Raw genomic sequence first — 12,351 nt, forward strand, 5'->3', positions numbered from 1 at the left:
ATTCCTTTCTTGTCCCTGCAGGGCAGGGGTCCCGAGGAGCCAGAGGTCCGAGGGCCCTGTTTTGGTCCCGGGGCTTGGGGACAGCCACCACCATGGGCCAGGTGGAAGATGGACGTGGACAGAACCCAAGAGCCTGGCCTGGCCGCAGCAGCAGCTCTGCAGAACAAGGCAAGCATGGGGGCCATGTTGGGAGTGGGGAGGGAGCTCAAAGGCCGGCTGAGAGGTTCTGCTCTCGGCCGCGCCCACCCAGGACTCCCGCATCCTACGGAGACCCTGCTGTGCCATGAAGCACCCACTGTGTGTCCTCTGAGGTGGAACAGGCTGGAGAAGGGGCTTCAGGGGGTCTGAGTGTCCAGCACCGAGGATCTGAGGTGGACGGGGCTTGCCACCTGGTACCCGGACACAGTGGGGCCAGTGTTGGCCCTAGGAGTGGCCTGGGTCCCCAGTAGACGGGAATGCCTCCGGAGCCCTTCCTCACACGGCAAACCCAGCAAGGGGCACCGTGCTGAGTCCTGGGAGAGGCAGGCAGCAGGCACACTCGGGGGGGGGGGGGAGCTGGGGGGAAGCCCCGAGCTAGGAGTCCTGATGTGTGATGGGTGAGCAGCATCCACAGGACGGGTGGGGTGCCATGAGGGGTGACTTGGGGGGTGAGGGTGGCATCATCCTGGAGGCATGGGTGTGGGCAGGTGCGGGGGCAGCGAGATCTTCAGAAAGGGCCCTGCAGGGCTGTGAGGGGCTGAAAGCAGAGGGACAGCCAGGGAGGGCTGCTGTCCAAGCTGTGTGACTGACAGGTGTTGGCAGCTGCAGCCGCCTAGTCTGTGGGATCCCATGGGACAGCAGCCCCAAACTGCTCTGCAACTGGTCCTGGGCTGTCCTGGGCTGGGGGTGGGAGTGGCAGGTGAAATTCCTTCTGAGGCCTGGCAGGGCCAGGGAAGGTGAGCACAGCGCTGGTTCTGGCGGCGTGGTGCTGGGGCTGCTGACTCCAGGGCCTGGGTGTGTGCAGGGGACCTGGATGGAGCTGACAAGCTGGGGCTTCATGCTTTACACCCGAGACCCCGGCACGGGCTGGCACAGGAGCAGGGAGGCTGCGACACCCAGAAGTCTTTGCTGTCAGGCTGGCCTGGGTGAGCTGGACCCCTGGGCAGCCCTTGGGATCCTTGATGGTGCCTGGGAGAAATCAAGGTCAAGGGGACCAGCGCAGGGGAGTCGCGACCAGCTCTGCCCGCTGCTCTTCAGAGGCTGTGGCTCCCGCCTGAGGGCCACTCCGTGGGCTGCCACTCCGCACCCTAGTGGGAGTCCCTCCCGCACGGCGATCAAGGAGAGCAGAACCCCCGCCCACCTCCTCAGGGTCACGGTCAGTTACGTTGACCAGGAGAACCGAGGGGCAGGACGTGAGCAGGTCAGCGCTATACTCCTGGGATGTCCACTTGCCTGGGCGCCATGGTGACAGTCCGGGCGAGGGGCCTCCTGTCCAGGGCTGACCCGGCAGAGCTCCCGTGGGGCCCAGTCAGCTGGCGCAGCTGGACGGGGTGGACGCCCGGGGCGCCCTTGGCGTGTGGGCAGCGGGAAAGGGCTGCGACTCGGCGTAAGCCACACTTCGGGCACCCGCCGGCCTCCACCTTCCCGGGAACCTCCGCCGCCGCTGCGCCGCCGCGGGAGCCCGGGGACCGCCTCTCTGCCCCGCCCCACTCGGCGCGCAGGCCCCGCCCCGTCCCGGTCCCGCCCCCTGCCCAGGCCCCGCCCCCACGCGCTGCCCCAGTCCGCGCTTTCCCGGCCCCGCCCCGGCCCCGCCCCGCGCCCCGGCCCCGCCCCCGCACTTCCGGGCGGCGCCGGCGGGGGCGCTCGGGCCTGGGCTTCGGCGCTCTGGGCTCGGGCTCCCGGCTCCGGGCAGCGATCTCGCCGCCGCCGCCGCCGCCGCAGGAGCCGGCCGGAGCCGGGCCGGAGGCGCGTCCCGCCGAGTGGGCGGCTGAGAGCGGGCGGCCGGGCCTCGGCGGCGTCCCCGCGGCCTGCCTCGCGCCCATCTTCGGGCCGCCGAGCCGCCGCCGCCGCCGCGATGGGGGCCGCCTCGGGCCGCGCCCCCGCCGGGTCCCGCCCGCCGCGCCGCCGCTGAGCGCATGGGCCGCGCCGGGAGCCGGGCCTGGGGCCTCGCCGCCGCGGCGCGCGGGTGAGTGGGGCGGGCGGCGCTGCGCAGGGAGGCGGGCCTGCGCCCCGCGGCCGTGCATTGTAGGCCGCGCTAGGCCGGCCGGGCGGCCCGGGCGCGGGACCCGGAAGAGGGGCGCGGGGAGCGCAGGCTGTGGGGCGGAGGGCGTGTGTGGGAGGGCGCCGGGGGCGCGGGGAGGGCGGCGCGGGTCCCGGCTGTGAGCAGAGGTCCGCGGGGCGCGCGGGGCGCGCGGGGAGCCGGGTTCCGGGAGGGGAGGGGCGGGGCGAGCGGCACCCTCAGGGTCGAGGGAAGAGCGCGGGGGTCCCCGGGTCCCGGGAGCGAGGTGGGGGCGGTAGGCGGCGGGGCCCGGGACTGCCTGGGGCGGCGGGAAGGCGGCTGGTGGAGGCTCGCGGGCCAGCGCCCTGGGCACGGGGTGGGCGCGGAGGCCAGGCTGGAGACCCAGGGTTCTGAGGAGGCGCGAGGACTCCTGGCTGGACGTGTGTTTGCTGGTGTGCGCCTGGGCCGCGGGGCTCGTGGTGGTGGGTGTGCAGGGCCTTGGGGAAAGTGGGAGTGAGTCAGAGCCGAGGAGCCCGTGGCCCGGCTGTGGGCCTCGGAGTCCATCCGCACCGCGCTCCCGGGGACGCAGCCCCCGGGACCCAAGGCCTGCACAGCCCGGGCCGCAGGGCTCTGAGCTCAGCGAGGAAGACGGAACACGGTGCCTGCTCCTCAGAGTGCAGGGCTCCTGTGTGCCCTTGCCCGCCCCCGGCAGGAATCTCAGGCTCGCTGGGTCCCCAGGCCCTGTTTGGAGAACCCGCATTCTACGGCTGATGACCCGAGATAGCTGTGTCGTTTCAGCTCGAAGGACTTCCATTCAGGACAAGGAGGGGAGGCAGATAAAACAGTGTTTTCCCTTCAGTTCCAGCAGGTGTTGACTTTTCTTGGGTTTCTGGTTTCAGAAGCCGAGTGGACTTTGGGTCCCGCCGTCGTTGAGGATTTGGGTGATGGACGTGTGGCTTGCCTGTGAAGCAGCCTGGCCCTTCAGGAGCTCGGTCAGCGTGCTCTGTCACGGCCACACGTCGTGTAACTCGGATGTTCAGAAGTTACCTGAGTGAAATGCACGTGTGTAGCGTTGGGCTGCCGCCATGGTGCCCAGGCTGCGTCCTGGGGTGGTGACGAGGGAATTTTAAATACCGCCTTAGACTTCCAGGTTCCTTTTATGGCATCACTTTATTGATGGTGGTTCCAGGCTGCGGGCCAGATTCAGTGCTTGTGGGCATTGACTCCAGCTTGAATTAATGTAACTGCTCTGCGTGTGGTGAGAGCGTGTGTGCGGAGCAGGTTCCACCCGCGCCAGACGTGCTTCCAGGGACACCCCAGGTCTCTGCCAGTCGACAGCTAAAAATAGATGTGGATTGTGCTTTTGGGCCCTGACAGCTAGTTTGAAGTGATTCGGGTGGACACGGCTCACACATAAATTAAAACGTCACAGCCCCAGTTTTGTCACCAAGGGCTGTTGCTTGAATTTGCTGCTTTTTCCTAGCATGAGCGTTGCGGGTCTGCCAGGACTCGTGTTTGGCCTCACAGCAAGTGTCGTCGCCTTTCTAGCGATGAGTCGTGTTGATTGGTGCTTGTCAGTTGCGCAGCGGGTCCTGCTGCGTGATGGAGTTACGTGGGCGGCATCAGTACCTTGCAGAGGGACACTGAACAGCCTCCCGTGCTGACGCCGCCAGGGTCTGGGACTCAGCTCTTTGGCAGGGCTGGTGAACTGTGGATTGTCCAGGGGCTGGCGGATCAGATGGTCAGCACGCAGGCCTGCCTTCCTGTGCTGACATTCTGGACGGAGGACGGCAGATGTCCACCAGCTGGTGCGGAGCTGCAGGTATCCAGGGGGTCTCCCATGCGGAGCTGCAGCTGTCCAGGGGTCTCCCATGCGGAGCTGCAGGTATCCGGGGGTCTCCCATCCTGAGCTGCAGGTTTCCGGGGGTCTCCCATGCGGAGCTGCAGGTATCCGGGGGTCTCCCATGCTGATGGCACCTCGAGGGAGTGACTGCTTTCGCAGTGCTCTTGGAGCAGCAGGGCACAGCTGGGGGCCTTGACCTCAGGAGACAGGCTGGTCCTGCTGAGATTGCAGCCCGCAGTCACTAGCCGTGGAAGTGTCAGTGGGGGCACCGTTGTGGCCCATCCCCCGTCTGTGGATGCCTGTGAGGCGTGTGCGGTGTGGGAAGGCAGGCAGAGACCGCAGCACGCGGTGGTGGCTGGGAGTGCCCCTCCGCGTCAGTGCTCTGGGCATTTGAGGTTGATGTGTTTTAGTAAAGTCCTTTCTCCAGCTCACTTTTTTTTTTTTTTAAAGATTTATTTATTTATCTGAAATTCAGGGTTGCACACAGAGAAGGAGAGGCGGCGCGGGGCAGGGGGAGAGTCTTCCATCCGCTGGTTCACTCCCTAGTTGGCTGCAATGGCCGGAGCTAGACTGATCCGAAGCCAGGAGCCAGGAGCTTCTTCTAGGTCTCCCACACAGGTGCAGGGGCCCAAGCACTTAGGGCATCTTCCACTGCTTTCCCAGGCCACAGCAGAGAGCTGGACCGGAAGTGGGGCAGCCGGGACTTGAACTGGCACCCACATGGGATGCTGGCACTGCAGGTGGCGGCTTTACCAGCTGCGCCACAGTGCCAGCCCCTCTCCAGCTAACTTTTAGCCAGAACTGATTACATTGTGCCGGGCTGTGTTGCAGTCAGTGCCTTGGCTAAGCCGAGAGGCATTATTGCCAGGTGCATGGTCTCTGTGGGGCTGAGAGGGGCATGGCAGGAAGGGCCAGAGACCGTGGCAGAGTCCTGACTGTGTCATGATCTAGCAAAGTCTGCGTGTCCCTTGTGGGCGCAGCACCCAAAACTCGCAGTTCCCCGGCCTCCAAGGGGCTGAGTGCTTGGTGTTGCTCTAGAGTTGTCCTGTGAGTTGCATGGTTCCTTAGCAGTGCAGTTGCATTTGCCTTTCATTTTTTTCTAAATCGTTTCTGTCCCGGAGGTCCCTGGGTACCGTTTGCTGTCAGGAGGGCATTTCCTGGGCAGACATGGCCTGGTGTCCTGTGTCAGAGCGTCTGCTTGTTCCCAGCTCCAGTTCTGATTCCAGCTTCCTGTCTTCGCAGACGCTGGGAGGTAGCAAGTGTTGTGCCAGGTTGTGTCCTTCCGTCCATGTGGGAGACTGGATTGAATCCCCAGCTTCTGGCTTCAGCCGGGCCCCGGCCCCGGCCCCGCCGTTGTGGGCGTTTGAGGAGTGAATCAGCAGAGGGGAGCCCTCTGCCTGCTTGTCCCTCTGCCTCTTGAGTGCGTCTTTTAGGAGAGAGGCCGCGTGGGGAAGGCTGCTCTGTGCGTGGGGGGTGTTTTCCATCCCCGGGTTCGTGGTGCTGAAGGTGACCCCCGGTCGGCTGCTCCTGCGGTCTGTTCGCACGTGCTGCACGGCCCCCGTGTGTGAGGTGAAACAGGAGGCAGGAACCCTGGCTGTGGGCCTGGCCGGTGTGGGAGCCAGAGCGGCCTCCCCGCAGTGGGTGTCGGGGCTCCCCCTCTCATCTGCGTGTCGTCTGACTGGGGTGACTGTCCCGGGTGTGTGAGGGACCAGCTCTCACCTGAAAGCCCCCCCCCCCCCCACCCCGGCCTTCCTGCCCTCCTGCTCACTCAGCTCTTCGGCCCGCTCGGAGGGCCTCTGCGGTGCTCAGAGTGCTGCTGGAGGCAGTGCGTTCTCTGTGCTCTGGGTGCTCCCTTGGCATGAGAAGCGTTCCTGTGGTTGTAGGAGTCTGCAGGGATTGTTTTGATGTGGAGCAAACCTTGCGGCCAAAATGTGTCTCCGTTTCAACTGTACACGGACTTTCTGGCTTTGGGTCATCGCCAGTCTCGTCTGGAGGGAGCCCCTCGGCCGTGTGTGCGGGGGCCCACCTTTTCCTAACCCGCGTCCTCTCTGGTTCCCGCAGGACGGCCTGACTCACCGCGAGCTGCGAGCACGGATGCTTTAGGGGGCGGCGCTCGCTGTCGCTTGCCGCACAGAGTCCCACGATGAGCGTCCAGGAGCAGGGTTTCCCCCTGGACCTCGGAGCAAGTTTCACCGAAGATGCCCCCCGGCCCCCGGTGCCTGGGGAGGAGGGAGAACTGGTGTCCACAGACCCGAGGCCCGCCAGCCACAGCTTCTGCTCCGGCAAAGCTGCTGGCGTTAAAGCTGAGACTTCGACGGCTACTCCAAGGCGCTCGGATCTGGACCTGGGGTATGAGCCCGAGGGCAGTGCGTCTCCCACGCCGCCATACTTGAAGTGGGCCGAGTCCCTGCACTCCCTGCTGGACGATCAAGACGGGATCAGCCTGTTCAGGACTTTCCTCAAGCAGGAGGGCTGTGCTGACCTTCTGGACTTCTGGTTTGCCTGCAGTGGCTTCAGGAAGCTGGAGCCCTGCGATGCGAATGAGGAGAAGAGGCTGAAGCTGGCTAGAGCCATCTACCGCAAGTACATCCTGGACAGCACTGGCATCGTGTCCAGGCACACCAAGCCGGCCACCAAGAGCTTCATCAAGGACTGCATCGTGAGGCAGCAGGTCGACCCCGCCATGTTCGACCAGGCCCAGACGGAGATCCAGGCCACCATGGAGGAGAACACCTACCCCTCCTTCCTCAAGTCTGACATTTATTTGGAGTACACGAGGACAGGCTCGGAGAGCCCAAAGGTCTGTAGTGACCAGAGCTCTGGGTCAGGCACAGGGAAGGGCCTGTCTGGATACCTGCCCACTCTGAATGAAGACGAGGAGTGGAAGTGTGACCAGGACACGGACGAGGAGGAAGCGCGGGACGCGGCGCCTCCCAGCAGGCTCACCCAGAAGCTGCTCATGGAGACGGCTGCCCCGAGGGCCTCCTCAGGGAGACGGTACAGCGAAGGCAGAGAGTTCAGGTGAGTGGGCACCAGGTGTCCCTTTTCGGTCCTCGCCTGAGACCTGGAGAGCGGGCAAGGGCAAGGTGTGGGCGACCAGTGGGCTGAGTGCCCGGCTGCCCTTGGGGCTGACTTAGGACTCTGATTCTGACGCGTGGTACTTGCACGTTCAGTAGCGGTTTTTATGGTCGTGTTGTCCAGAACGCCTTGATCAAGAACAGATAAGAAGCCTGGGTGTGGAGGTCGTGAGCACTACTGCTGACACCTGCACTGAGACCCACCGCTCTGAAGTCCTGGGGGCTTACCGGGTGGGTCTCGTGCTTCGGCTTGGTAAAGGGAGGAGTGGCCGTCTGAATGCACTGGTAGCTGGGGAATTCTGGATCATTCCCCGCGATAGTGGCGTGCTGAGGTGCTCCCTAGAGGCCAGGAACAGTGCTGAGACCTTTGTGTGGGGGGTTGCCAGGTCCTCTGAAGACTTCTGCAGCTGTGGCTGGAGCCGCAGGGTCAGATCTCTGCCTGCCTGACATGGCAGTGCTGCTGGGAGGCGCAGAGTTCACAGTACCCAGGGGGTGACCTTGGCTGTTCTCCCATGGGTGAGGGCACCCACGGTGTCTGGACTGTTCCCGCCTGTGTTCTCCCATGGGTGAGGGCACCCACGGGTGTCTGGACTGTCCCCGCCTGTGTTCTCCCATGGGTGAGGGCACCCACGGTGTCTGGACTGTCCCCGCCTGTGTTCTCCCATGGGTGAGGGCACCCACGGTGTCTGGACTGTCCCCGCCTGTGTTCTCCCATGGGTGAGGGCACCCACGGTGTCTGGACTGTCCCCGCCTGTGTTCTCCCATGGGTGAGGGCACCCACGGTGTCTCTGGACTGTCCCCGCCTGTGTTCTCCCATGGGTGAGGGCACCCACGGGTGTCTTTGGACTGTTCCCTCCTGTGTGGGTGAGGGCACCCGCGGTGTCTGGACTGTTCCCGCCTCTGTTCTCCCATGGGTGAGGGCACCCACGGTGTCTGGACTGTCCCCGCCTGTGTTCTCCCATGGGTGAGGGCACCCACGGTGTCTGGACTGTCCCCGCCTGTGTTCTCCCATGGGTGAGGGCACCCACGGTGTCTGGACTGTCCCCGCCTGTGTTCTCCCATGGGTGAGGGCACCCACGGTGTCTCTGGACTGTTCCCTCCTGTGTTCTCCCATGGGTGAGGGCACCCACGGGTGTCTGGACTGTTCCCTCCTGTGTTCTCCCATGGGTGAGGGCACCCACGGTGTCTGGACTGTTCCCGCCTGTGTTCTCCCATGGGTGAGGGCACCCGCGGTGTCTGGACTGTTCCCGCCTGTGTGGACACCTGGGGCGTCCCCAGTGTTAGAGCTTTGGAACCGCGGCTTTTCTTTTTTCCCGTGACCCTCCGTGATTACAGGGAGCCGTTGGGCTGCTGCTGGTGTGTGTTCCTCCTGGGAGCAGAGTTCTTGCGCTTCCCCCCTGTCCCCAGGAGCTGGCACCTGCGCAGCGTTGACAGCTTGGAGCTTGGGTGGCCCCTGCTGATCTAGACAGAACTCGGAGGACACGCCCCTTAGTGTCGCGGCTGCCCGTGCAGTTGCCGTGCACTGGACCAGCTCTCCTCTCTGCACTGGGACAGAGGAGTCGGCTGCTTTCTGATAAAACAGCACTAAGCATTTCTAAGGTTTAAACTTTTTTTGTTTTGAAGATTTATTTATTTGAAAGTCAGAGATAGAGAGGGAGAGAGAGATCTTCCGTCTGCTGGTTCACTCCTCAAGTGTCCACAACTACCAGAACTAGGTGAGCTGAGTCAGGAGCCGGGAGTCTCATCCTGGTCTCCCACATGGGTGCAGGGGCCAAGCACGTGGACCACGTTCCGTGCTTTCCCGCGGGCATTAGCAGAGAGCTGGATTGGAGGTGGAGTAGCAGGGGCTTGAACCGATGCCCGTATGCGGTGCCTGTGCTGCGGACCGCGGCTTAGCCTGCTGTGCCCACAGCGCCAGCCCCAGGTTTAAATGAATTTGCTGGGCCAGCATTGTTGTGCAGCGGGCCAAGATGCACATTACATATCTGAGTACCAGTTTCAGGTCCAGCTGCTCGACTTACGATCCGACTCCCCGCTAGAACCCCTGGGAAAGCGGAGGAAGGTGGCCCACGTACTTGGGTTCCTGCACCCACGTGGGAGACCAGGACAGAGCTCCTGGCTCCTGGCTCTTGGCTTTGGCCTGGCCCAGACTTGGTTGTTGCGGCTGTTTAGGGGAGTGAACCAGGGTATCTCTCTCTCTCTCTCTCTTTCTCTCTCTCTCAAATAAGCATTTTTAAAGAAAGATTTATCTTATTTCTTTGAAAGGCAGAGTTAAACCAAGAGAGGGAGAGACAGGAAGATCTTCGATCTGTTGGTTCACTTCTCAGATATTTACACTGGCCAGAGGTGGGCCAGGTGGGAGCCAGGAGCCAGGAGCCTGCTCTGGGTCTCCCATGTGGACGGAGGAGCCTGAGTACCAGTTCCCTTTTTGGCTGCTTTCCCAATTTCCCAGCAGGGAGCTGGATCAGAAGTGGAATAGCTGGGATACAAACTGGCATTGGTATGCGATGTGGGCATCACAGGCAGTGGTTCAACCTGCTATGCCACAACACTGGCCCCATAAATAGATCTTTTTTTTTTTTTTAAAGATTTATTTATTTATTTATTTGAAAGTTAGCATTACACAGAGAGAGGAGAGGCAGAGAGAGAGAGACAGATACAGAGATAGAGAGAGGTCTTCCATCCACTGGTTCACTCCCCAGATGGCTGCAATGGCCGGTGCTGTGATGATCCGAAGCCAGGAGCCAGGAGCTTCTTCCAGGTCTCCCACGTGGGTGCAGGGGCCCAAGGACTTGGACCATCTTTCCCAGGCCACAGCGGAGAGCTGGATCAGAAGTGGAGCAGCCAGGTCTCGAACCGGCACCCATATGGGATGCTGGTGCTTCAGGCCAGGGCGTTAACCCACTGTGCCACAGCGCCGGCCCCCCCATAAATAAATCTTTAAAAACAGAAAAAGGGGGGTGGCACTGCGGTGTAGTGTGTTAAAGCCTCTGCCTATAGCACCAGCATCCCAAGTGGGCGCTGGTTCCCGTCCCGGCTGCTCCTCTTCTGACCTAGCTCTCTGTTCTGGCCTGGGAAAGCAGTAGAAGATGGCCCAAGTCCTTGGGCCCCTGCACCCACGTGGGAGACCTGGAAGAAACTCCTGACTCCTGGCTTCGGATTGGCCCAAATCTGGCCACCCTGGCCATTTGGGGAGTGAGACAGTGGATGGAGGACCTTTCTCTCTCTCTCCCCCTCTCTCTGTAACTCTGCCTCTCAAAATAAATTATTAAAAAAAAAAAATAAGATTGACTAATTTAAAAAAAAAAACAGTTCATGGAAAGTGTTTTTAATGAAAAGTGATTAGTTTTACTTTATTATTAAAAGTGTTTTTTGGGCCGGCGCCGCGGCTCACTAGGCTAATCCTCCGCCTAGCGGCGCCGGCACACCGGGTTCTAGTCCCGGTCGGGGCGCCGGATTCTATCCCGGTTGCCCCTCTTCCAGGCCAGCCCTCTGCTGTGGCCAGGGAGTGCAGTGGAGGATGGCCCAGGTGCTTGGGCCCTGCACCCCATGGGAGACCAGGAAAAGCACCTGGCTCCTGCCATTGGATCAGCGCGGTGCGCCGGCCGCGGCAGCCATTGGAGGGTGAACCAACGGCAAAGGAAGACCTTTCTCTCTGTCTCTCTCTCTCACTGTCCACTCTGCCTGTCAAAAAAAAAAAAAAAGTTTTTTTTATCTGAAATAAGCATCTTTTTTTTTTTTTTTTTTAAATTTTTTTTTTGATAGGCAGAGTGGACAGTGAGAGAGAGAGAGAGAGAGAGAAAGGTCTTCCTTTGCCGTTGGTTCACCCTCCAATGGCCGCCGCTGCAGCCGGCGCACCACGCTGATCCGATGGCAGGAGCCAGGATCCAGGTGCTTTTTCCTGGTCTCCCATGGGGTGCAGCGCCCAAGCACCTGGGCCATCCTCCACTGCACTCCCTGGCCATAGCAGAGAGCTGGCCTGGAAGAGGGGCAACCGGGACAGAATCCGGCGCCCCGACCGGGACTAGAACCCGGTGTGCCGGCGCCGCAAGGTGGAGGATTAGCCTATTGAGCCACGGCGCCGGCTCTGAAATAAGCATCTTTTTAAGTTTATTTATGTATTTGAGAGACAGTTCCTATTTGTTAGTTCACTCCTCATATGCCTGCAATAGTCGCGACTGGACCAGGCTAGAGCCAAGAGGCCAACCTAGATCTTTTATTTTTTTTATTTTTATTTTTTGGACAGGCAGAGTGGACAGTGAGAGAGAGAGACAGAGAGAAAGGTCTTCCTTTGCCGTTGGTTCACCCTCCAATGGCCGCCACGGCCAGCGCGCCGCGGCCGGCGCACCGCACTGATCTGAAGGCAGGAGCCAAGTACTTCTCCTGGTCTCCCATGGGGTGCAGGGCCCAAGCACTTGGGCCATCTTCCACTGCACTCCCTGGCCACAGCAGAGAGCTGGCCTGGAAGAGGGGCAACCAGGACAGAATCCGGAGCCCTAACCGGGACTAGAACCCGGTGTGCTGGCGCCGCAGGTGGAGGATTAGCCTAGTGAGCCGCGGCAGCGGCCCGTTTTTTTAAAGATTCATTTATTTGGGGCTGGTGCTGTGGTGTAGGAGATAAAGCCGCTGCCTGTAGTGCTGGCATCCCATATGGGCACTGGTTGGAGTCCCGGCTGCTTCTCTTCTGATCCAGCTCTCTGCTGTGGCCTGGGAAAGCAGTGGAAGATGGCCCAAGTGCTTGGGCCCCCACACCCACATGGGAGACCTGGAAGGGGCTCCTGGCTCCTGGCTTTGGATCGGCTCAGCTCTGGCCGTTGTGGTCATTTGGGGAGTGAATCAGCAGAATGGAGGACCTCTCTCTCTCTCTGGCTCTACTTCTCTAACTCCTCTTTCAAATAAATAAAATAATTCTTTTTTAAAAAAACATTTATTTATTTGAGAGGCGGAGTTACAGATAGAGAGATCTTCCATCTCTGCTATTTCGCTCCCCAAATGTCTGCAGTGGCCAGAGCTGGACCCATCCGAAGCCAGGAGCCAGGAGCTTCTTCGGGTTCTCCCACGTGGGCTCAGGGGCCCAAGGACTTGGGTCATCTTCCACTGCTTTCCCAGGCCACAGCCGAGAGCTGGATCGGAAGTGGAGCAGTCGGGACTCAAACCGGTGCCCACATGGGATGCTGGCGCCGCAGGTGGAAGCTATTAAGTGACAGCGCCAGCCCCTCAACTTAGGTCTTCCA

The 12,351-nt window shown here is 61.4% G+C and overlaps 1 protein-coding gene across 3 annotated transcripts in view; it reads left to right on the forward strand.

Annotated features, from left to right (window-relative positions):
• The first annotated feature begins 1,815 nt into the window (after positions 1–1,815).
• Positions 1,816–12,351, forward strand: part of AXIN1 (axin 1) — a 51,450-nt gene continuing 40,914 nt past the window's right edge. The window contains exons 1-2 of one of the 3 annotated variants that reach the window (XM_051842119.3): positions 1,816–2,164; positions 6,102–7,061. In XM_051842119.3, the coding sequence (XP_051698079.2) occupies positions 6,184–7,061 (878 nt within the window). In that variant the 5' untranslated portion in view covers positions 1,816–2,164; positions 6,102–6,183. Of the gene's footprint in view, positions 2,165–3,905; positions 4,020–6,101; positions 7,062–12,351 lie in introns of those variants that run through there. The other 2 variants (XM_089321740.1, XM_089321741.1) reach the window with 2 other exon arrangements.

Source organism: Oryctolagus cuniculus, chromosome 19 (genome assembly GCF_051225735.1).
Source record: "Oryctolagus cuniculus isolate XC-2025 breed Fujian yellow rabbit chromosome 19, ASM5122573v1, whole genome shotgun sequence".
Lineage (NCBI taxonomy): Eukaryota > Metazoa > Chordata > Mammalia > Lagomorpha > Leporidae > Oryctolagus > Oryctolagus cuniculus.